At 36.2% G+C, this 26,136-nt stretch overlaps 1 protein-coding gene across 2 annotated transcripts in view; it reads left to right on the top strand.

Moving 5' to 3' along the window:
• The window catches only part of LOC136797541 (ATP-dependent translocase ABCB1-like), a 31,048-nt gene extending 5,275 nt beyond the window's left edge, over positions 1-25,773 (top strand). The window contains exons 1-25 of one of the 2 annotated variants that reach the window (XM_067054122.1): positions 3,025-3,328; positions 7,343-7,484; positions 7,670-8,073; positions 8,755-8,909; positions 9,301-9,442; positions 9,908-10,024; positions 10,285-10,453; positions 11,153-11,266; positions 12,123-12,248; positions 13,068-13,271; positions 13,662-13,832; positions 14,250-14,352; positions 14,835-14,960; positions 15,820-15,956; positions 16,516-16,698; positions 16,987-17,091; positions 17,588-17,665; positions 18,483-18,770; positions 19,269-19,369; positions 19,676-19,816; positions 20,533-20,689; positions 21,399-21,596; positions 22,433-22,648; positions 24,006-24,152; positions 25,373-25,773. In XM_067054122.1, coding sequence (XP_066910223.1) covers positions 3,078-3,328; positions 7,343-7,484; positions 7,670-8,073; positions 8,755-8,909; positions 9,301-9,442; positions 9,908-10,024; positions 10,285-10,453; positions 11,153-11,266; positions 12,123-12,248; positions 13,068-13,271; positions 13,662-13,832; positions 14,250-14,352; positions 14,835-14,960; positions 15,820-15,956; positions 16,516-16,698; positions 16,987-17,091; positions 17,588-17,665; positions 18,483-18,770; positions 19,269-19,369; positions 19,676-19,816; positions 20,533-20,689; positions 21,399-21,596; positions 22,433-22,648; positions 24,006-24,152; positions 25,373-25,564 — 4,167 coding nt within the window. In that variant the 5' untranslated portion in view covers positions 3,025-3,077 and the 3' untranslated portion in view covers positions 25,565-25,773. Of the gene's footprint in view, positions 1-3,024; positions 3,329-7,342; positions 7,485-7,669; positions 8,074-8,754; positions 8,910-9,300; positions 9,443-9,907; positions 10,025-10,284; positions 10,454-11,152; positions 11,267-12,122; positions 12,249-13,067; positions 13,272-13,661; positions 13,833-14,249; positions 14,353-14,834; positions 14,961-15,819; positions 15,957-16,515; positions 16,699-16,986; positions 17,092-17,587; positions 17,666-18,482; positions 18,771-19,268; positions 19,370-19,675; positions 19,817-20,532; positions 20,690-21,398; positions 21,597-22,432; positions 22,649-24,005; positions 24,153-25,372 lie in introns of those variants that run through there. The other variant, XM_067054121.1, reaches the window with a different exon arrangement.
• Positions 25,774-26,136: the final 363 nt, after the last annotated feature.

The following is a 26,136-nucleotide window of genomic DNA, read 5'->3' as shown; positions in this document are numbered from 1 at the left end:
GGGGAGGGTCCGGGTCCCTTTTTCAGGCTCCGAAGATATCTGACAGAGTCCCAAATTTACTAATTTACATATGTGTATCTGAAAGGGTCGACTATTAGAATTATATTGAGCAATTTTCAGCTTGGAAACTAGAAATCTTTTTAACTAGTCATCTTGCAACTTTAAGCAGGGTGAAAGTGGGAAAGTTTTCGATTTCTTGTTCTGACAGGGTTCCAAATTTACCAAACATTTATATTTCACAGGATCCACTTTTCAAACTTCAGTAGCACGTCCCCGTCGGCCGTCAAGGTCAGTGCCAATCCCCATCACAGTTTTCCCAAAGAAGGGCTGGAATTTAAACTTTTACGATCGTCGCCAGGCAGTCCGTTTGTTAAAAGGAGGATTTTCCGGTAAAAATTCAACGCCATTGTTATAAAAAATTTGGACAGTTTTTGTTTTTGTTAAACAGCCAAACTTAATAGAGATAATTAAAATTTGAATCAATTTGTTACATATTCTGCTGACATGAGCAATGTTGTGGTCAGCACAATGTTTAGTGATCGGTGACGTCAAAAAGCATTTTTCAAAGATTACAAGCAATAGACCTTATCGGATTTTTCTAAAAAAACGATGCATTGTGGGATTGTTTCGAGTGTATTATAAAAGTATTCCCTCGAGGAATTCCTAAGAGCTTTATATTGTAATACACTCGAAAAAAATCCCACAATGCATCGCTTTTTTAGAAAAATCAAAAACTCCGATAAGGTCTATTGATTTTTGGTCCAGCAGTACAGACTGTCATTTTTTTTCGGAGAACACGAAAGTCTTCAACTCTGAAAGCTACAATTTAGCTGACGTAATCCTATTTGAAAGATTACGTAATTTATCATGAACACGTGCAGGACAAGCAAAGTACAGGGCAATGATTAAAAAGAGAATCAATTAAATGGATGACAACGAATATACTGGCCTTTTGATGTAAAAGAATATCAAGCTAAGCATTTTTTATCAATTATGTCTATCATGAAAATGATATTAGAGTTTATGAATTATATTATAGATTGATAAGATTAAACGAGTGTTCAGAGTATGCAAAGTGGAATGTTGTGTAAAATGTGGCTGAAACTTGTGTGAATGTTGTCTGATTGCATTGGAGATGATGGACCCATGATGGAGGATGATTTTTATCGGTATTTAGTTAGGTCAGGGTTGCAATGGTTTTATGGTTTTATCTGGGAAAAATAAACTTGGAGAGATTTTTGGATTTTCCTAATTTAGATTTCACTGAGAGTTTCAAGAAGAATTTGGAATCCATGAGGATGGCGATTTTCTTAGCACCTTTGTTTTCGTATTTTACGTTTTCAAATTCTAGCGGTAAATGTTACTTTCAATCCAGTGTTTGTATGAAAGTATGAAAAGTACGCGGACCGCGCAAGTTATCTGGTAAATAGGTAGCTTCAATTCATACATAAGAGATTCGAGTTCGCCTTATTATGGATGTTACACTTATGTGTAGTCGAGGAGTTTTCTAAAAAAAACGGTTTCAAAAATCGATAAAATTTTAATGAAGATAAAAATGTTACATATTTTATTCTTGAGTCTTAAGATAACTCAAATCTCTATCTAGAAACTTTTTAAAAATTTGCCATCGTGCTTTGTGCAGTTTTTGGGCTTTCAACAAAAAAATGTTATATTACATGCTGAGCGACATTTTAAAAGACGTTGATAGGAGCTTTTTTTTGTTTCGTACTCTTTTTTATACCTAGTTAATAAAGATGCTCGGTAGCAAGTCAAGGTGTTGTTTAATATTTGGGCATTTTAGGTTTTTTTATTATCGAGATTCTTTGTATCATAGTAGTATACCAAAAAAGTACTTTAAGTTTCATCTTTATCGAATCATCCGCTATCAAATGAAAAATGACAAAGCTATAATTTTATGTTGAAAATTTTGGATGGATCGTAAAAAACTGTATAATTGGAATGAATCCCTAGGATCATAAATACAAATGATAATTCTCTATAGATGTTAATGTTAGTAAATATAGTAAGTATATCAAAAGAGTTAGTATCTTAGTCTGCATAGCTACTTATGCAACTTAGATTTTTAAATAAAGTTTATGTCATAATACCACTGCAAAAACAATTATAATTTAAATTGGGACATATTTTTTATCGGCCCCATCAAAATAGAGTTGACATTTTAGAAACTCTAATTAGAGTACTGCAGAGAAAAAGTAATCAAAAAATTTTGATGAGTTTTTTTTTGACAATACAATAGAGGGGTCTTAATTGAGATTGCTTGCACACGTGATTTAAAGTCAGTTTGATATAATATGCTGATAAAAACAAAATTTGTTAGACAAAAAGAGCATATTCGGAAAGTCGCAGGATATCTGTAGAAAACATTAAAAAAATTTAGCACCTTATAAAATTGTCATCGAGACTTTTGAGATACCTTTGTACCAGAGATCGTATGTGGTTTGGACACCTATAGAGTTTGTTCAGTGTTTATATTTTTTACAGGAAGCATTAATATATTGTCATTTTGAATTGTCCTTTGGATGTAGAAATCAGAGGAATTCAATTGAAGCTTTTTTATATGGATATTTTTTGGAATTCCTTATATTTGGAACCAAATAAAATCCTTTTGTAAAATGTAGATATTCTGAACAGAATTCGAAAACAAGTTTCTTTTCTACATAATAACGGGCATTGCCCACTGACCCTGGACCCTGGGCCAAGTTTCGCAATCCCGACCAAGCAAAATCTATCATCGGAGTTTTTTGAAAGTGGTACCCTATTAGCGGCACTACTCAATAGCGGTGTAAATGAATCGAGAGCGCTAGATCTACTTTCCTAGAATACTTTTGATGATGTAGCGCCGTTAGACGTAAATTTTTAACAGTGCAATGTTTTCTTTACGGGTACCAATTAAAAAAAAACTTCGATCAAAGATGGCGGATATAGCTTGGTCCAGGGATATATAAAGGTCAGTGGCATTACCCCCTTGTGCAATCGACTTCGAGTATTTGGGAATAAGCTATATTTTTTTGAAAAGGTAAATATAAAAACCCATACGAATCATAAATTCAATAAAAATGGGTGATAAGGACCCGCACGATGGATTTCGGAACAGGGCATATACCGATGATGAAGATCTGGATGTAGGTCAACCACCGGGAAATATTCCAGATGTGCCCGATATCATTATTCATGCGAATCCAGATGATGAGGGTCACGTGACTTTTAAGCCAGAGAAAAGCAACGGACACGCCCCTCAGAATGGACATGCACAGAATGGAGGTGGGAATGGGTTTTTACACCCAGAACACCATAAAGAAAAGGAAAGGTATAGATCTTTTTTGTTGATGAAAACAGGTTCAAAAACCTCAGGATGTATGAAGACCGTCTGTACAATGCGGTACTATCATATACACGTCCTTCGATCGATGGAGGGTCAGCACTTTTCGTCGCTCGCCTAAGAGATATTTTTCCTGACATTTCTTGAACGAACTTTTCGGGCATTTACCTGCAAAAAGGCTCTTGAGTTTGCTTTTTACATAAAAACTAGCTAGGAGTTCGTGTCGAATGACGTAAGGTTTTCCGCGTCGTGTAATCTGCGAACTACAACTACAACCAAGCAGGTGTGTCTTTCAATATTTTTGCAGGCAACATAATGAACATATAACCCTATACTTAAGTATAAATATTTAAGCATTTTGCTGTAAGCTGTTTTCATGTCAGGGTATTCAAAAAAAGAAAATTCTTAGATCCGGTTTTTCTCTTAACATGCGACTTCCCGTGAATTTAAGTGAAAGAAGGAAATGTCAAAGCAGGGTCGTGTTTGTTATTCTGTTAACTAAATGATTGGTTCCGTGACTTGACGGAGGTAAAAAATAGCACAGGAAATAAAGAATAATTTAATTCAAAATACTCCACTGGTAAATATAAAGTGTCAATTCAGAACTCAAACAAGGCCCTTTTTTTACTAGGGAAGATTTTTAGCCCAAGTATCTAAAATCTCTGACCATTCGAAACAGTATGACGTCGTAAACTTCTTTGCTTCTAAAGGTTTGAAATAGTTTCTTTCTTATCCAAACAAAAACAATAACACAATTAATTAGAAATTTCGGTCAAATCTACAAAATAACTACTTGCAACGATTAAAAAGTTTTTTTGGTCGTATCTCTTTGCTCATTGCGGGGACTAAACTATCTTCAAATGATACTTCTAATGACAGCAAATTCAAAAGTATTTAGAGGTTAAAGCCTTTTAGAAAACCTTGATTCAAATAATTTATTGAACTCCTCGCATGCTTTCTATGCATGTTCCTTTTTCAAATTTCCAACATTATTATAGTCGCCTGTCAGGTCATTGAACACCTCTTGTATTTGTTCAGGGTTTTTGTTCCGTGAAATCAGTCTTTTCTGATTTGACTTTGAGGGATTAGAAAGCTTACCGGGTATGTACGGCAAACAAAACCGAAATTAAATTTCAGTGATTTGAGAGGATGACTTGGTAAAAAATTTGACCCTTACAAAGTAAAAATCTACTTTACAATTCTCCAATATTATAGTCAACGCATGGTCATTGAACACCTCGGGCTTGTACCCCCAAAGGTAAAAGGGTCGGAAAACTTGTCCGATATGTACAAACAAACTAAGAATTAATTTTAGTGAAAGAGTGACCCTTAGAGAGGCTAAATTAGTACACAATCTCGACCTAAAAGTATACCTTCATGTATATCCGAATCAAAAAAATAGGAAAACCTTGAAATAAAAGTACATAGTTATTGATTACCTTTATCTTATTAGTGTTCTGATGTTTTTGGAGGTGATTTTGTGGGTATCTTGTATGACTTTATGCTTGTCTTGTCAATCTTTATTATGAAGTTCACTTATCCTCTAAAAAGTTTAAAAAATAATCTCATTTCGATAAGAAAGTCGATTGCGAAATGTATTATTCAAAACATCATCAAATACGGTCAGTGAAAGAAATAGGCAATCTTAAATTTCAATCGTAATAAAAAATGGCTGAAATTTCAACCTCTCCGATCGTAACTACCGATTTGTATAATAGACTACATCTTAAATAAGTAGCATGCCCTAGCCTGCACACAAAATTATACCAAGTTTTTGTTATAATAAACAATATCAGGTAATATTGCCTGAAATAGGAATACACCTCAGCTAATTCATGATTTTCACGACATAATGTTTTTCTATGGAAACATCCCGGTCTTTTGCCAGAGTAGTGGAAAATTTCAAACAATTTTCTCTAGCTTGAATTTGCCACTACTATCACTAACCGGGTGTTTCCGTATTTATACGGAATGACGTATTTATGACGTGTTTATGACGTGTTTATAAACATTACGTCATGTATATAGTGAATACGCAGGCTTTCTACAAATGGTTTTTTTGTTATATGATGAGCAGAAGGAGCAGAAGCCCCTAAATACGCATGAGATGAAAAATGGCAGTGTTAGGAGTCAGGATAGACTTAAAGGCTGATAAGAATTTAACAAGAAATTAAAAGTAAATTCAAGTCTTAGATTTTATCTACAATTTGAACTCACTAAATTTTAATGAGTTTATATTTCATTTAATTTTAATCCACCATATCATAACATAAGCAATCTTAATTGCAAATTAGTTTTAATGATCTAGATCATGATAGAAAATCCATTCCTTGCGATGCAAATGACACTCTTCATCTTATATTCTAGCTGATTATTTGTGTTAATCTTCCCTTCAGGACCATTGGAATCTTCTAGAAAATACATGGGGTTAAGGATATATTGGATATTTTATCCAGGAGGTAGTGAAAAATCTGCAAAATTTACCTTGTTTTGGGGGCAAATTCTCTCGGTTTAGGGATAATTTTGAATGTCCGGGGTCAACTGATGTTTGTCCGGGAGGTAAGTTCTGCTGTTCGGGGAGTCATAATTCAGGAAAGAGTTACATCGGATCGCCCAAAGTACCTTCATGTTTTTATTTTATTTTCTTATCTCTGATCCTGTCTTTCTCTTTTCTGACTGTCTGAGTTTCTGAGACTTAGTTTCTCATTTCTGACTGAGTTTTCATACCTGTCAATCATTTGTCCATCAATTTCGACCAACCTAATTTTTGCACCGAGTGGGATTCGAACCACCACCAAAGAAAGACCTTCTGATTCGGAAGCCAGCGCTCTATCGGTTGAGCCATCGCCGCACAGCAAAATCACGCAATTCATAACATATTATACCGAACTGGCAAAAGACGGGGGTAATGTTATTATAATATGGGTAAAAGTACCCCTTTTTTAAACCTGACTGAAATTCGAGCCGTTACTAGCAACCCTGCGGGGCCCAAGGCGCCGAGTATGCACCCGGCACAGTGACAAGCCGTTACTAGCAATCAATTCCAAACAACAAAACCCCCGGAAAGGTGACTATCAGCGATCCGTGGATGAAAAAATAAAAAAATGAAAAATAAAAAAATGAAGGTAACTTTGGGTGATCCGATATAACTCTTTCCCATAATTCATTATGTTCGGGGGTTAAATTTCCAAAAAAACGTTATATCCTCCATCCCTCCTCATATTTAAATTTTTTTCTGGAAAAGCCAATTGACGTTGACTCGAATTCTCACAATAACACCGTTTTAGTCAAATCGGCCAAAGTATGTGCAGTGGACTTCTCATTCGGACTTCTATTTTTCATTTGAAGTAAAATTCTCAGTTCCTATCAAAGGGAAACCCTCATAAAAGGCCGTCTATAATTCAAACAAATTAGACTTCCCATTCGAGCATATCAGACACATATTTCATATCAGGACAGTGTCTGCCTATTGTTATATTAAGCTGATATAAGCAAAAAAATGTTTTTCTTTTCCTTTTTCTGACCAATCTTGCTCCACATCCGTTTCAATTCAATGTGAAAAAGCTTGTAAATTAAAAGTGATGAGTAAGCAAACGATATCACTCTTATTTAAAAATAAAACGTAAGATTGACGTAAAGATTGGTCACTGATCTCCCAATTTCTACAGATCATGTCTCTATAGGAACACTACCCCAGTCTCCCAAACGCCCCAGTGAAAATATTGGGTGATAAAATAAAGGAGTTAATTGCCAACAAGGAATAGAAATTCTTTATCCTATTATGCCATGTGGCGACCATGTGGATTGCAAATCCTTGTGTTATATGGTTAAAAATCCAATAAGGGCTCAAACTTTAATATCTTTGCACTGGGAATGAGGGTTTAGAATAGTCTTCTTCTTTAATTTTTTTTTTAAATTTCAGGACATTTTTGTCATTGAGGACAATTTTAGGTCGATGCTCCACACGAAGAGCTTTCAATTTTTGTTTTCATTTTTTTCTAGTTCATCCTCCAACAACAACAACAACAACGACGAAGATGACAATGAAGAGGCGGAAGAGGGCGGTGATTCGAACGAGGCCGAAAAAGCAGGCGGAAGAGGAAGAAGGAAGAAATTCGATAATAGTGTAACACTTAGACAATTGGTAAGTGTTGGCAATATTTTTCACTTCACAATATAATAAATTCTTGCGCCCAGAAGATTTGCGAATTAGACCATCTGCAGAATGTTGCATCGTTCTTTAAGTGAAGTTTAATTTTGTGAATCAAAAATATTTATCTTTTAACCCTTCTTTTGGATATAGCTAACCTTTTTTTCTCCTCTTTTTAGTTTCAATTCTCAGACAAATTAGATGCTTTGTATATGGTATTCGGAAGTCTGGGCGCCATTTTGCATGGTCTCTCGTTACCAGGGCAACTGATCATTTTCGGACAGCTTGTAAACAATTTTATTGATTTCACACAACAAAGAGAATTGATCAGGAAGAATGCCACCGCAGTAGCTCCCGAAGATGTTATAGACATTGAAAGCGAGATGTTGTTCTATGCACAAATATACGCTTACGTAGCGGTGGCATCGTGGATAGTTGGTTATATGCAGTGTGCTTTCTGGTCTATTAGTGCAATTCGACAGATTCAGAGGATTAGGATGTTATTTTTTAATTCCATTTTGAGACAAAATGTTGGATGGTTTGATGTCAACGAAGCTGGAGGCCTAACAACACGAATGTTTGAGTGAGTAATTATTCATTTTTGTCCTTTGAGAAGCCTGTCCGGTGGAAAGAAGATGTCCGAAGAATTTCATCCAACAGATCTTTTCATAAATTACGTCACGAACATCACTTGCCTCGTTTTGAAACAATTACCATGGTGTCCCTTGAGACATTTGAATGATATCTTTATGAATAGAAAGTAGTTTTAATAAAATCCGCTGGGAATTAATTACCGTGGCAATAATTTCAAAACGAGGCAAGTGATGTTCGTTACGTAATTTATGAAAATGTCTATTCAGTATCAAATAAAGTTTTCTGGCAGACAATTAATGAAAAAATGAGCCTATAACGCTATAACTAAGACCAGTTCATATTCCAGAAGTCCAGAATCTTAGATCTAGTGTAAGTATAAGGAGGTAATGAAATTCGGGATGAAATTTCAATAAAAAGTAACAAGAAATATGATAGTTTAGGCAAAATTTATAAATCCTTTCGTTTATTCGCTTGTTTTTACCCAACCTCGTTCCCTGCGTATTATCAGCTTTTTGACGCGCTAGATAATATTCTCTGTCGTCAATCAATAATGTAAATAAAGCCTGGGGATACACGGGGACGAGGTTAGTTTTTACCATCATAGAACCATAAAAAACAAGGCACTGGTTACTATTTGCTTTTTCTCTTCTTTTTCTCAACTCGTATGTAGAGATCTCCAGCAGATTCAAAGTGGTATTGGTGACAAAGTCGGTAATACATTACAAGCTGTATCTACTCTGGTTGGTGGATTTGGTGTTGCTTTTGTATTTGGTTGGAAGTTAGCTCTGGTCATGTTAGCTGTATGTCCACTTATTGTCATGGCTGGTATGTTAATATGTTTATTCTTTCATAAGCACCTTTTAAGGCTTAAAAAATGAAAAGATTTCAGAAGTTCTCTCGCCTACTTGAAATTTAAGAATTTTCATCGGGGAGAAATTCCTTTGATTATCGTTGATTTCAACCTTGAAAATACAGTTGACTCTAATTCAAATGGTGAGTTTTATTTGTTTATTTGAACATCAGAGAAGTTCAAATTATAAAAGTATTTTTGAGAGGGTTTCTTCTTGACGAGGACTGGAACAAGTTTGATTTCTAGAAAGATTTGAATAATGGAAAGTGGATAATAAGCGAGAGTTTACTGTATATGCTCTATCCAGGGTATTAACCTCAGGGTGAAAAAGCAAACTAAATGTTTGACTAATTTTTCATTTCTTAGGTGCATTGACAGGGAAAGTGATGGCCTCGTTAACATCCAAAGAACAGACTGCATATGCACAAGCAGGTGCTATAGCTGAACAAGCAATCAGTTCCATCAGAACAGTGGTAGCTTTTGGTGGTGAAAAAGAAGAACTAGATAGGTAAATTGTTGAAGTACATCACTTATGCGAAAATACCTTTTTAATAAAAAGATGTATAGCCGGAAATGAAACGAAATTCTTAGGAAAACACAAATATAGTGTCCCTGCAGCTCGCAAAATCTCTACTAATCGAACTCATCATGGTAGCCGGATTGAATTTTTCCCCGACCGATATTTCTCCTAAATAACTTTTCCCCGAGGGCCGTTCTGCAACTAAGACACTTCCCTTAGTGCTTTTTTCCCCGACAGACATTGCCCTAAATGTGAGTACTCCGTTGTGGAAAGGTCCGGTAATCTCCATAACCTGAACAAACACGAGTACCATTTTTCACTAGAAAGCGGACTGTTCCAAACAAACATCAATTTTTTTGACTCGAATGACTTTTCAATAAATTAAAAAATCACTAAAAAACGTCCTTCAGCTAGATATATCACAAACGTCTACTTTTTTTCATTTTTTTTCAGCTACAACGCCAAATTAGTACTGGCAGAAGAAGCAGGCATAAAAAAGGCAGTCACAGGCGCTTTTTCAATGGGTGTATTTTTCATTGTCATGGCGGGCGCCGAAGCTCTTGCCTTTTGGTGAGTAATTCTTGGTAGTTTTTGTGTTTTTTTTTTCCAAATCTTCCCTAACCAGATATGTAAACTGGAGTAGCAGGCGAGGCTTTGGTGATTAAAGCAAGTTGTCGAAAAATATCAACCTATTTTGGAAGAAATCTAACTAAAAACTTGCTCTAATAAGCTGAGAAAGATCAAACATTTTGTGATGTGTGGGAAGTCAAAGGTAGCAAGAATAATGTCACAAAAATGTAAAAAAGAAACTAAACTAAACTAATTTTCAGGTACGGTTCAACATTAGTAGCAGACGAAGATTTTCCACCAGGCAGTCTTCTAACTGTTTTCTTCAGCATTCTGATTGGTTCCGCACAAATTGGTCAAGCAGGACCAAATATGGAAGCCTTAGCAACGGCAAAAGGAGCTGCTTACTATGTCTACCAAGTGATCAAAAGGGTGAGATTTCTACGGTTTATTACTAAACCATCTCTTATGAAAAAAATCGAAAAGAAACTTTTTTTTATTTTACATCCATGTACAGTAGGGGGGGGGGGGGGTACTTAGGCAAAAATGGATGATGGGTATGTGCAGACGGTAAGGGTCGGTTTTTTAACCTTTCAAAGTCTCTCTAAGGGTCGGAAAATTCAGGATTTTTAGGAAATTTTTTGATTTCCAGAGAAAAAATTGTAATAAAGTCTCCCTAAGGGTATGACTTTTTTCAAAAATCGAAAAAAAAAAATTCAAAAACTCTCTCTAAGGGTCACTTTTTCAGCAAAAATCAGTCTCTCTAAGGGTCGGTTTTCGGAGGTCACGTCCGCACATACCCCTCATTCGCCAACCCTAGTACCCCCCCCCCGGGACAGTAGCCCTGCATAGATGTGAAATGGCGGTATTTCAATATCGGAGTAAATAGAAATTACGGTGAAGGTCTGCCACACATGGAGAAAGGACGTTTTTGCATCTAATAATTTTACTTACAAATCACATGCGTAGTTTTTATTATATTACAACCCTTATGATCCGTAGCATCTTTCATGGGACTCAACCGCATGTGATTGGTTCGAAAGTATTTACGTATTTCAGATTATTGAAGGGTTCAAATAATAGAATTTCGAATTAGAGAGAGTCTACAGTAGATTCATTTCGATGTTTTAGAAATCACCCATAGACACGATGAATGAAGAAGGCAAGAAACCAGACTTCTACAGCGCTGATCAAATCCAATTTCAAAATATACATTTCCATTATCCATCAAGAACTGATATTCCTGTAAGTATTACATTCAACCTTTTCCCAAAATTTAGCTTTCGAATCAATTCTTCTTGTTTAATAGCCCTAGCGAACAATATATCTACCTATAAAGGGGAATTGCTGAAATGTACCGTTAGTTAATAAATTCTTTAGATAGAGTCGATATTTAACGTGGATAGCCCAGCAATCTAGTACTTTTTGACAGTTTTTCGATTGTTTTCACGGGGTCCACAGCCAGCCGACTTGGATATATATTTTTCAACTATTAGTTAAGTTTCGCAGAAATGTCCGATGAACTAGTCTTCTTGAAGGTACTGCCGAATTTCATATAGAAGGAGGGGTGGGTAATGTAGACTGAAATCAGGCTATTTAGAGAGAAATAAGGGGCCTTCTCTTCAAGAGCTGAAAATATTCTTAAAATTAATAAACAGGGGGGGGTGCTAATAAGGTCCAAGGGGGTTGGAAAATTTTCGAAAAATTAACAAGCGGGGGGGGGGCGTTTATTTGGAACCTAAGAGTAAAGTCTGTTCCAAAAAAATGGCAGTCCGAACGTTTTGATACAATGCTCTTGAAGGAGAAAAATACCATTAAAAGTTACACTAACTTACTAATCTTACTTTGAAGATTAAATGATCTCGCATAGAAGAATTAGAAAATGTTTAACATTTTCGATCTAAAATTTCGATCAATTACAAAAAATCTTAAGTCTTAAAATCATCCTCTTAAGATTTCCTTTTCAACGAGGTATAACTTTTAATTATATCTTTCCGCTGTCAAGAGCAATGTATCAAAATGTGGAGACTGCTAAATTTTTTTTGGAACAGACTATACTACCAAAATGGTCACTATTGATTCCATTATTGATTTACTCTAGGTTCTTCAAGGTTTCGATTTAACGGTAAACAAAGGACAAACGGTGGCGTTGGTTGGAGAATCAGGGTGTGGTAAAAGTACCACCATCAAGTTGTTGCAACGATTCTATGATGTCATCGGTGGCTCGGTAAGTTCAAACTCTCTCTAAAATGCTGTATTTGTACAGTTGACTCCCGCTAATTCGAACTCGAACTGGGGGATTTTATTTGTTCGAATTACAGAGATATTCGAATTAAAGAAAGTATTTTAAAAGGTTTTTCATTGACGGGAACTGGGAAAAATAGAAAGATTCGAAAAGTAGAAGTTCGAATAAGCGAGAGTCTACTGTAAGCATATCGGTATTTGACGCTTTTATTCGCCGCATTTCTTATACATTCACTCATTTTCGAGATCAAACTCACGTAATATCGGTGGATAAAAAAATTATACCCTCTCACATAGTACATAAATTCAAAAAATAATCACAATAATTACACTTGAGTTTCTCATTCATTGTACCAAGAAACTTGATTGTACGCTCAATTAACATTGCTCTAAGGCCCAGTTTAGGTGTACAAACTTTCGCAAGGTCAAAATTTACAACATTTACTTTTGCGAATGAAGAAATAAAGACGAAATTATTCACACGAAAATATGGCTTAGAGGGACATATACTCCTTCCATTGGATTAAAACATTTGTCTTTTGAATTATAAGGCTTTAACAGGCTAGCAAGTGCCATAAATCTTACATCTAATCTCGAGCTAGAATTTTTACAGATTTTCTATTTGGACAATAATTTTTTGTGAGTAAAAAGTTTCGCGAATTGCCCCTTTAAGAATTTTCAAAAACATTTAGATTCGCGAAAAGGGCTAAAATTCGCGAAAATCGCTTCGGTATAGTTTATAGTTTTCTGCTTCGGTATCCTTAAAAAAATGTTGATATGAAACTTTCCTTTTTCATCCTAGGTTATGATTGGCAAAGACAATATCAAAGACATCAACGTCAAATGGTTGAGACAACACATCGGAATCGTTTCCCAAGAGCCAGTCTTATTTGATATGACCATAGCTGACAACATTCGTATGGGGAAGGATAATGCAACACAACAAGAAATTGAACAAGCAGCTATCAATGCAAACGCGCATGATTTTATTACCAATTTACCAAAGGTAACTTTTATTGAAACAATTAAAAACCGCGGGTGTGGTTGGTGGTATGTACAGACCGGACCACCGAAAAACGACTAAATTTTGGCAAAGAACTAGCAATTTTTCCCAAAATTTCCAATTCGACGGAAGTCTACCATGAGTATCACAGCTCGAATAAAATATCAATACAATATTTTCTCTGGAAACTTTGCCTATAGTGCTTAGGGTACCGAAATTCATCAAAAGAGAATATCTAAACACATATGACCGCGAATAGCATGGTTGTGAGTTCGAGTCTCGCCGGATCCGTTGGTTTTCCAACGGTTCTGGTGGCTGGTCAGAATCAGAAGACATCATGAGAGCGACTGTATTCACTTCATTCTAAACACATATCATTTCACTTTTCTTTAGGCTTATGATACCAATGTGGGCGAAGGAGGTGCACAACTCAGTGGTGGTCAAAAACAACGTATTGCTATCGCACGTGCTTTGATCAAAGATCCACAAATCCTTCTGTTGGATGAAGCGACGTCAGCTTTGGATACTGAAAGTGAATCTATTGTACAAACTGCTCTCGATAATGTGAGTCAAGGTTTTTCTGTAAAAGCTGGTAATTTTTGGTACAGCTTTACCTGTAGTATTTTCAAGCTGTAGCACATCACTTGCCTCGTTTTGAAATTATTGCCACGGTGATTAATTCCCAGCGGATTTTCTTGAAACTACTTTCTATTCATTAAAGAATCATTTAATGTCTCAAGGGAACATAATCACCATGGTAATTGCTTGAATACGAGGCAAGTGTTGTTTGTGACCTAATTTATGAAAAGGTCTCATACTTTCATCGTTTGAAAGATAATTTTCAGTGAATGTTTCACGAGCTTTGGAGATTTTGAATCAAATATTTTCTCAATTATACCGGGACTATACCATCGAGGGAATCGCACACGACTGCTACTGATATCGTGGAAGTCTAAAGATTTGAATTTGTTTTTATTTCAGGCTAGCATGGGTCGAACCACCATTATTATAGCTCATCGTTTATCAACAGTCAAAAATGCAGACCTCATCGTAGCTGTTCAAGATGGACGTGTCGCAGAAAAAGGTATTTCAACAGAGCATTATTTTTTGGTTACTGAAAACTTTCGGTTTATTCACAATGAATCTGATGTCAACTCTCAGCTTGTCTTACAGCCCCGATGGAACTCCCGACAGCGGGGATAAAATCTTTCCATCGAAATCTCATCGAAATCATTAGGATAGAAATTACATTGTTTCAAGTTTATAAAAAATCCAGATTTTGGAGTGCGATTTTTTACATCGAATTTCGAATGAGGATAAAATCAAAGTGGAACTGAATTTGAAGGGTATTTTTTGTCCACGGGGACGAAATTTCGGCCAAATTTTCCTGTGGGGCCGGGATCGCAATGGGCCTGTGACACAGTAGTACTCAGTTTTAAGGTCTTATAGTTTTGGGGTTTGGTTTACAAAAGCTTCTTTCTGATTAGTGGCTTTGAAATCTTGAGATAAGTCGCAATTATATCATAAACAAACTAAATGATTCAATAAATATTCATTCCTTCACAGGTACTCACGACGAATTAATGGCACGTAAAGGTGTTTACTATCAGTTGGTCATGCTTCAAACGTTAGCTGAACAAGAAGAACACGAGCTCTCCGAAACTGGATCATTGATCACTGAAGAAGAAAGAGGTAGGGTTAGAAGTAGCGTAGAGAGGAAGGGTGCAAAATTTGTGTAATAGAGCAGATTTTTATGACGCAGCAATTAGCTATTCATAATATAAAAACAAAATTAGTGTCATAAAAAGCTGCTCTCCTACGCAAATTTTGCACCCTACTGGGTTAGACTGTCAGCATGCCTGTAATATGTTTTATTACAAAACTACAGTTCGCTAATTTGAAGTCGAATGGGGAATCTTATTTGTTCGAGTAACTGAGAGATTCGAATTATAGAGAGTGTTTCATAAGGGCTACTCCTTGACGCGAACTGAGAAAAGGTTCGAATTATAAAAGATTCGAATAATAGAAGTTCGGAATAAGCGAGACTCGGATCTATTTAGGGATACGTGCAGCCTTAGTGTGGATTTGTAAATTTTGAACTAAATAAGACACTTTCTGTACTTTTGAAGGTGTGAAAAAGGAGTGATTGAGTAACTCTTGCTAACGCACGACTTTTTGATTCTATTTTTTCCTAAACGTTTTTTAGTGTTATTGCAACCCTGCCTGGGACTGAAGGGAGTGAATAAGTTATCAACCATGTCCGGCGGCATTTTTTGTATCCCATTTTACCCCGTACCAACCTTGCTTCAGCATGTTAAAACAAGGAAGTGTTTCAACAAGGTGTGGGAAGTACTGAAGTGTGGAGTCTCAAATACGCACGGGGAAAACAAAATTGTTCGTGTTAAAGAAATTTTGAGTTATAAAGTAAGGTTTAAATGCGACACTGTTAACTGAAGGGAACATAACTTTTTCGAGTTAAGAAGACATTCGAGTTGTCGAGGTTCGAGTTATGGAGACTACACTTTATGAATCTGAATTTCTCGTATTTCAGAGGCACTTCTTCAGGTGCGCATGATGAGAAGTCTTTCACAAATGTCTGGCGAACAGGGAGCATCTATTGAAGATATCAGTTTCGCAAGAGCACTATCCGTTCGTAAGAGTAAATCAGATCGAAAGAAAAGAACTAAGGTATATATGACATGGTTTCAGGTCTAAAAAACATGTGTTATAATTTTCATGCTTTCAATAGCATGATCAATTTACAGAGCAGCAGGGTATTTTCTATACCATTTTCGTGAAAATAATTCTGTTTAATATCCCTTTTTGTGCCAATGTCGGATATATCAAAACGACATGAGCGTTATATGACAACCATTTTGATCGTTTTTTGTTCGAGGTCGATATAGGTGTATTGTGCTTCATTCTTTTGAGATTTAAACGATTTCATATCAAGTTTGAGCTATGGTCAATTTTTCTCAAAGAAAATTGAAAGACCCTGGCAATTAGAACGGATAAATTGACTAATATATTAAAATTTCTATTCAAGAGGCCCCACAGCGGACCTTCACTTCACGCAATCACACAAATATTTTTTTTCAAAATTCACGCATTCGCGCATTTTTTTAATAATTTTTTACGCATTCACGCAAATGAAAAAGCCCATTCACGCATTTACGCAAACAGCTGGATGGGTATTTAACACATTCCAACATCATATTTGATGCAAATTTCATTTTATTTTTAACAGAAAGCCAAGAAGAAATCGAAGAAAGAGGCTTTGATAGAAGAAGCAGTGGATCCAGCACCCATCTCACGAGTGTTATCTTATAATAAACCTGAATGGCATTTAATGGGAATGGGGTTGATATTTTCAGCAATGCATGGATGTATTCCTATATTCTTTGCTTTCATCATTGGTCAAGTCCTCGGGGTAAGTAATTATATTCCATGTTTTTCGAAGTATTTAGCCCTATGAACTTATAGTGAGTTTCAGTCAATAGTTAGCCTTTCACTTTGTTTTCTCTTACTTCATCATTCAGAAAGGACAGGTTCGCGAAAACAGTAGCCTTCTTATACTGTGATGAAAGTATGGAACGGTCAGCTACATTCTTAATCTACAAAACAATCTACAAATTTAATGAAAAGAGAAATGAATGAAAGAATAAATCAAAAAATGAATCAATCAATCAAATTTTAAATAAATAAATTCTTGTTTCAGGCACTAGCTTTACCAGACAAGGAGCAAATCAAAGAAGAATCAAAGAAATGGAGTTTAGTTTTCTTAGCTATGGGGGCTGCTAATTGTATCGGTTACGGAATGGGGGTGAGACCAAGTCTTTTAACGTTATAACAATTAATCCGTCTAGTCTATGATATTTTTGCGATTTTTGGCCTAAAGGGCTACTTGAGACTACACAATATTCGACAATATGGTTTGCGGACCGTAATGTACGAACTAAACAACTGGTACTCTATTATAAAAAGGAGTTTTCTTTCTGTGAACACTCCTCCTTTATTGCTGGAATATTGCAAATCTATATTGCGAATATATTTTCAATATGTAATTCAGCAAGATTTCGTTAATATATTGCCAGACAAGATATTCTATAGTGTATGTAGCCCTTTATTATTTCGTCTATTTCAAAAGTTCTGGGCAAAACACCCAGCAATTTAAGATTTGCCCATACCTGTTGAATGTATCCACGACTTTTTACCAGATCCTTTGCTTATCGACTTTTTATAGGTTTCAGATAATGGGTACAGCAATTTTGATTGAAACATTAAATCAAAAGTTTATTCTTATATCTTCTTTGATTCAGAATTATCTCTTTGGAAAATCTGGTGAACGGTTAACAAGACGCTTACGTTCCAAAGCTTTTGAATGCATTCTCAAACAGGTAAAGTAGTCGCTAAAAAAATATTTATAATCAACTGGCTGCACGAAAAGAGTGGTTTCTTTTTTATTCAAGACTTTGCCAATATCCCGGGGAGTGGGAGCTACCATCGACCTACTCAGTCAAAATGACGTAGGGGTTCGACAATAATATCAACAAAAATCTCAGGGTCTTACAAACATAACACGCTTTTTTTTATAAGAATGGTGTAAATCCATTTCATCATGGATATTCTTAACTATCTTGGGAAAATCATCCTAAAATATTCTTACAGCATTCTTAGGTTAGGATTCTAATTCAGACTAGATTTAACATTTAGTACATACGTCTCAAGCATAAAATGGCATTTTTGTGAAAGGAGTGAGCCTTACTTGAGGGTAATTGGCAATTTATAATTGAAAATACTCTAAAAATGGCATTCTTAGCTTAAGTAGCAAAATTCAATGGGTGATATTCTTACCATATTCTTAATTTTTGACCATTTTCATCATGGACATTCTTATAAAGTGTATTCTTATAAAAAAAAAAGCGTGTAAACAATTTTTTCGTAAAGGGTTGATTTTTGTTTCAGACATTCCCGTCATCTGGCATACTTTTTACATAAAATAAGTTTCTTAAAGGAAGTTAGTCTAGCAAGCTAGACGACTAATTCAGACATATTAGAAATAAAGCAAAAAAGTAAATTCTAATTTTATACAAACTAAATCCCGATTATTTGGGTTTTATAAACAACCGTGACATGCGCACAATTCTTTACTGTGATGTAGTAGGAAAAGTTTGATATTATTAAATTTTAATGAATTTATGTCTTTCGTTTTAGGATATTGCATATTTTGATGACCCGTACCATGGCACCGGACAATTGACAGCGCGACTCGCCACTGATGCTTCTAAAGTCAAAGGGGCAACTAGTTCACGGATTAGTGTCTTAGTACAAGTTTCATTCACAGCTTTGTCCGCCCTGTTTGTTGCGTTTTACTACTCTTGGAAACTAACGCTTTTGGTCATCGCCTTCGTTCCCTTTTTGGTGTTCGGCGGCGTCATGAGGGCCAGTAGGTTCAAGAACTTTGCAGCAAAAGAAGGCAAACGGTTATTGGAAGCAAGCGCGGTAAGTACATTTTAACAATTGATTACTTCATCCCTTTCTCAGTGACCCGGTGGCGTTTTAAAACCCAGTTAGATTTTACAATTCTGCCATGGTTGGAAAAACATCAAATTTGACAGGGTTCACTCAACACCCCACTGGAGATCAAAATTAGGTTATTTTGGCGATTTTTTTCGAGTTATCCTCCGGGCGGATCTTGGTAACAGATTCACAGATGTATGGGTGTACATTCATTCTTGACTACGCCACAAACAATTCGAGCCTCGCTTTAAAAAGTGATGTTACGTTAGAGATACATCTTAAATAATGCCTTTAAAGAAAACACCCCCTTCTCACAGACCCGGTTGGATTCTTTTAACCAGTGGGGATAAAAATATTGGACTGACCCTCGATGGGGATTGATATAAGGTAAAGGGTAAACCCAATGAAGAATAAATTCTAAAAAATAGAAAATGTCTTAAAAAGATCTTCAAAATCAACTTTGTTTTGTTTTGATGACAGGTATCACAACAAGCTTTGATGAATATTCGGACAGTCGCATCCTTGGGCAAAGAAGATTACTTTTATGAACGATTTTCGTGCCTTTTACAAGAGCCTTATCCGTAAGTACTTGAAGGGATAATTGAGATTTTTGGTAGCAAAGATTACCTTGGTTGGTTATATAACCATATTGATACCATGATATCATTGGAGTCTTCGGAGAAATCACTAATCTTTCCTATATAAATTATTTTTCCATATCAGTACATATCGACTGGCTCTCATGGTGAAATCTTTGTCGCTTTCTTTTCTAACATACATAGTTGTGATAGCTTATATTTTTCTAAGTTCAGGCGATATAACTATGAAAAATCTAACAACTGTTCTGCTAGCATTACAATACTTTCTTTTCATTCTAATTTCAATAGAAAATCAAAAACACAAGCACACTGGTACGGTGTAACGTTTGGTTCCGCACGTGGTTTATCATTCTTCGCCAACTCTGCCGCCTTTGCATTGGGCGGTTATTTGGTTCAAAATGATGAATTGGGATTTCAAGATGTTTTCAAGTAAGTAATCATATTCAGGTCAAAATCTTAAGCAAGACTTTATGAATTGGGTTATTCTGGAAATTTCTACCCTCTTTGTTTAGGAGCTTTTTTTTTTGCAAAAAGTGACCCCCTAAATTTTTTTTCTATTTTTTTTGAACAACGTGGATTTTTGACCCTGTTTTAATGACCACCCTGGATTTTCAACCTTATTTTACCGAAACCTGGATTATTACACTCCAAAAACTAGACCCCCAGATTTTGTTTATTTCCAAACCACCCTGGACGAACACACCTTTTCAACATGGGGGGTAAAGAATATTTCTGAAATAGCCCCCTTCTAACAGCTTCTGATCAATCAAATTTACTTCGCTTCCCGATTGGCTTCGGTTGGATTCAATAGCTAGCTAGATTTGGATTTGATTGATATTGATGGTTTACCAATTGAAATATCTAGGAGTTTGATTCGCAAGTTAATCGCAGATTAACCGTATAGGTCCAGTCCCTTAGATGAAGGTTTCATTGGATGAACTCATTCAATTCCATCCAGTCAGTTGATTGACTTTGATTACTTCGATTGAATTAATTGTAAATCATAATTCGTATGGATTATTTTGTTCGTTTCCATTGGAGCCTGGCATGAACACTAACACGTAACATTAAATGTGGACATTAACATAACCTGTCAAATTAAAAAAGATCGAAAAGTCTAACCTTATGTTTATTGTTGATTGTAGAATCATTATCGCAGCCACATTTGGATCCATGATCGCTGGTCAAGCGTTATCCTTTACACCAGATTACCTTTCAGCAAAAGTGGCTGCTGGTCGTTTGTTCAAGCTCTTCGATACTGAATCCAAAATCGATGTCAATCAACCTGGTGGAAAAATCAAGGTTCAAAAATTTTACACGCTTTTTCTATAAGAATGGTGTTTCCCCATTTCATTTTGGAGAAAACCTTCCTAAAATATTCTTATACGGTATTCTTAGGTTAGGAACTAGGCTTCTGCTCATCCTCTAGCAAAAACAGTTTCTTATAGAATATAGGAAGTATATCTATAAAGGTCTGCAGTTCAGACTAGTTAGGAACGAGATTCAATGAAATTTAACATGTAATACACACCTAAAGCATAAAATGGAATTTTTGTGACAGTATTGAAATAGGGGTAATAATTAACAATTTACAGTTAAAATGCTCTAAAAATTGCATTCGCAGATTCAGTTGCCGAATTCCATGATGGTGATATTCTTAGCATTATTCTTAATTTTTAAGAATAACATCATGGATATTCTTATAAAGTATATTCTTATATATAAAAAAGCGTGTACCTATCCAACTGACTGATTATGATTTCTAAGAAATTAGTTTTCTTTTACCACAGGGTTTAGGGAATCCTTTTTTAGGGTCCTTACGGAATATATTTCGCTATTTTCAAGGTTTTGATGAATTTTTTAGATATGATTTTTAAGGCGTTTCGTTGTTAAAGGTTCTTCAATACTCAGCACATAGCGCAAGATAAAGTTTGCCTCAAAATAACGAGGATAAAAGAAAAAACAACTGCTGTAAATTTTGTGACGATTTCCAAAAATTAAATTGCTTTAGGAATGCTTGGATGGAGATGTGGACTTCCTGGATGTTCAATTCAACTACCCAACAAGACCAGATGTTCCAGTGTTGCAGGGATTGTCATTGCAAATAAGAACTGGACAGAAAGTGGCGTTGGTGGGAGCCAGCGGTTGCGGCAAATCAACAGCGGTCGGATTGCTAGAGAGGTTTTACAATCCAAAGAAAGGCGATATTGTAAGTATGGTTGTAATCTCGTGCCCAGTCTCAAGCTCTTTCTATATATGATGGTCGATTGACCCGGCTTGGATTGATTTGGAACAGGGGCTCATTGACTACCAAATATTACAAACTTGCTCAACGCGAAAACAATGAAATTTTGAACAAGGGAATTTTGTATTTCACAGATATTAAGCTGAGTACTCACTAGATCACACCGAGGGTGTTTGTCAGGCTATTCTCTAACACTAGAAACGCATGGTTGCGTTTTGCATAAGTTGAAGCTTCGAAATGAAGTCTAAGCGTGGGTGGGTGGTGATGAACGACTAGACTTCAGACATCTTAGAGAACTTAAGGGAATTTCTCTACACCCCTGTGTCAGACCCTCTGGGACTCCCATCCCAACCAATTTTTGTCCCCGGTGGGAAATTTACCCGAAAATTTCAGCCCCACTACAAAGTCTACTTTGATTTCTTCACTCCCATTTGAAATTCAAGGGAAAAACTCAAAACCATCCTCACTGGATTTCTGGACTTTTCAACAACAATTTTGAAATTCTATCCTCATCTAGATTTCGATGAAATCCCCACTGTGGGAAAAAATTTATTCGGGTTGTGAGACAGGAGTATGTTACTTTGCAAACGAACATTACCCCGTAACAGTTATCGTATTATCAAATAACACCTTATTTACTGTATAACACATATTATAAGCAATTCTAATCCCTTCTTGGGTTGGTCTAAAAATCAGGGTTGTGGGTATAGGTATTTGGGCAAAAAAGGGTTACCCCACAACCTAGCCCAACTGGGATACCCTGCTTTTTAGACCAACCTTCTCTACTTTTTTCTTTGTAGACGATAGATGGCATGGACATTTCTGATTACAATTTAAAGTGGTTACGTTCACAAATCAGTATCGTCTCTCAAGAACCCGTCCTCTTTGCCAAAAGCATCAAAGATAACATCACGTACGGGTTGACAATGGATGATGGAAAGCCAATCCCGCAAAAATTAATCGAAGAGAGCGCCAGAAACGCAAATATTCATGATTTCATCATGACTTTACCGTTGGTAAATGGAGTTTCTATATCTTAGAACCTTTAACTCGAATTATTAAAACTCGAAAAAATTCTCCGGTCCCAACTTGAACAAAATACACAACCCTTAACAACGGAGTAAAAAAGTTACCAGACTTAGTAGTGCTATTAGGTTCAAATTTAGTGAGGCTTTTCGAAAACTAACAAAAAGAACACCTGGGTGGTGTGGAGATCCAGTAGCGTTTTCCCTTTTCCCGAAGAAGAGTTTCTATTCTTGATTCAAATACCCCAAATGAAGCAATATTTTCAAGATATATATTCTGGATTTGTTAAAACTTGTTGCGTGCTTAGGCCCCGACAAATTCAAAATCTTTTCAACCAATTTTTCGATCAATTCCTCTGCACACTGGGCTCCAACCCAGGGACATGGAGTAGGGTTTTGTATTGTTTTTTTAAGGAATCATAACTGACAAAAATCCCTATGTTTTTTATTAGCAGTTCTTTCAAAATCTGGGCGGTGCCGTTATATAGGTTACTGGGTGCATTTACGCACCCCGTGAATATTTGAGTTACGCCGTTGTATAGGTGCTTGGTGTGTTTACGCTCCCCGTGCATGTTCGAGTTACAAACACTCCCTTGGTTTGAAAAGAATTTCGAACATTTCAATGAGAAAGGTTTTCAAGAGCACTTTCAAAATTTCGATTGGCATATAGTTAGAACAATCTGACAAGAATCTGACAGTCTATTTGAAGTGACTCTTTCCAATAATTACGTGAAGACCAGTTTTTTGTCAGATTCCTTAAATTTCATTTATAATTGTTGACCTCGTAGGTCGTTAAAAATTTTCTCTAATGAAAATAATGAGAAGTTTGTAAAGATCGCAAACCCAGAAACTTAAAAATGTTGGTCCATTTTTTATACTGGGAAGATAAGCCAGTTCCTGACCATAACTATATGTTCTTATCGCCACTATAACACGCACAACAAAACATGAGCAAAACACTGCCAAGAATCATTTGGCACGATCCCGGCGGGGCGGGGGCACTGACCTTGACTGCCGACGGGTACGTGCCGCTAAAGTTTGCAAAATGGACCCTGTCAGATATGAAAATTTGGTAAATTTGGAACCCTTCAGAACGAAAAATCGAAAATTTCTCCCGTTTTCACCCTGAAAATTGTCAAAAATTACCAAAAGTCGACCCTACCAGAACACATCTTGAATATTAGTAAATTTGGGACCTTGTCAGATATCTTCAGAGCCTTTAAAAGGGATCCCGACCAGCGGCACGTCCCCATACCCAATTTTGCCTAAGTCCACCCTAGACTCAATTCTATATATTTGATCGCTTACTGTATTTAATGCATAACCTAACAACTTGATATTTTTCTAGGGTTACGAGACACTTGTCGGTGAGAAAGGTACCTTGATATCAGGAGGACAAAAGCAACGTATTGCTATTGCAAGAGCACTTATTCGTGACCCAAGGATTTTACTGTTAGATGAAGCTACGTCGGCGCTAGATTCTGAAAGTGAAAAGGTAAGGGCTATAGTATTTCCATTCCCGGGCTAAGATATCACTCACTTTCCGGAATTTTTCCACTGCTTTTACCAAGATAACCGACTAAAAAATAGAAAGGACTCGCTTCCTAAGATACAGAAAAAACCTTGTCAAATCAGTCAATACGTCACTTGCAGCCAAAGCTGTAGGGTCCGTGAAAGACGGAATCCTGGTCTTATGAGAGTGGTAGTGAAAACTTAATCCTGAAAGTGGAATCTCATGCAGGCTTAGCAAAACGCGCTATATGACTGCGAGAAATTTTGTAAATTATTATTTCCGGAGGAGCGCACTAGGATATCAAGCGGAAAGCATGTGATGTTAAAAGAATTAACTTTTAAAATCAAATCCTTATCTTTACAGCAAAAGATCAATGATTTCATGCCATGCATTTCCCCAGAATTTCAGCATTCACAGAGTATACAAGCATAGAAAGCAAGAAAAGCATTGATGGGGGCAGGGGAAGGGAAAGGCAGAAGAGAGTAGCGAGGAAAAAAAGAGAGTAGAGACTACCTTAAGTGGATAAATTTTGGCGGGGATTAAATTTGGTGAATTTGGCGAATTTTGCCAAAATTCACCAAATTAAATCCTCGCCAAAATTTCCAAATTAGGCAATTCGCCAAATTAAATCCCCGCCAAATTTAACAAAAAGAGAACTATGTGAAAAATCACAACTTTTTAGTATATTTTTGAGTAATTTTCACCCATTTCAGTGTGACAAAATTTCCAATTCGCCAAATTAAGTCCCCGCCAAATTTTACGAAATTGATCTATCGCCAAATTAAATCCCCGCCAAAAATCGTATTTTGGCAAATCGCCAAATTAAATCCACGCCAAAATTTATCCACTTAAGGTATGTTACCAGACTAAGTAGCGTGTTAATTTCTAAAATCCCACTTCACTTTATTAGAAAAAAGGACTTAATGCCGGTCTCCCCTTTCGCGCAAAATGGTGACAGCTTTTTTCTCAACTGTTTTCGCCTATAGAAACGTCATTAAAAAAGTTTCGAGTGAAAATATAAAAAGTTGAAAGAAGTTTAACTTTTTAAACCGTTACGTCAGATTTGCCCAATGGAATTGCTTCATTTTTCAACCGACCAATGACTTTACAAAAACGTTAAAAGGTTTTCGCTCATTTCGAGCGGAGACCGGCCTTTAATCCATGTTTCCCTGATATATTTATTTACTCTCACTTTTTTTCAGGTGGTGCAAGACGCCCTCGACCGAGCCATGGAAGGGCGTACATCAATCATTATAGCTCATCGCTTATCAACAATCCAAAATGCTGATATCATTGCAGTTATACAAGGTGGTCGTGTTATTGAATGGGGGACGCATTCAGAACTATTAACAATGAGGGGAGCATATTATGTTTTAAACTCAGCTCAGATGTAAGACACGAACCTACAGCGTTGTAAAACCCTCCTGTGGGGGCCAAGATCTTGAAGAAGAGAACATTTATATAAATTTTACACCCTTGTGTCACAGAGCCACTGGAGCTCCACTGCAAAATTTTGCAAAAATTTCGTCCCCGTTGGAAAAATACCCTGGAATTTAATCCCATTGATTTCATCCTCATTTGAAATTCAATGTTTAAAAATTCTATTTAAATTTTTTCTTATCTCCACTGGATTTTTTAACCATGAAACAATAGAATTTCTATATCCCCATTGAGATTTCATTAGGTTTTTATCCCAACAGAGTAAAAAAATTCCACCGGGGCTGAGACAGGGGTGTAATTCATCAAGGAATCAGATGGCGCAAAATGTCAATGAAACATACAGCTAAAGTCCATAACGTCCAAATAAAATACATTAGTGATATTGTGAAAAAATCCGCATTACTGAATGATTGGAGAGAATTGTTGGAATATTAACTATCTTTAGGGGACTTCTTACAAGAGGCCCCAAAGCGGCTTTCGTGATGACGTGGTAGGGACTTTTTTGAAGCGTGATTACGTGATTTGG

The sequence above is a fragment of the Clytia hemisphaerica genome, unplaced genomic scaffold, assembly GCF_902728285.1.
Source record: "Clytia hemisphaerica strain Z4C2 unplaced genomic scaffold, Clytia hemisphaerica genome assembly, whole genome shotgun sequence".
NCBI classification, from domain to species: domain Eukaryota; kingdom Metazoa; phylum Cnidaria; class Hydrozoa; order Leptothecata; family Clytiidae; genus Clytia; species Clytia hemisphaerica.
The sequence above is the reverse complement of the archived record's forward strand: the minus strand, read 5'-3'. Positions and strand labels throughout refer to the sequence as shown.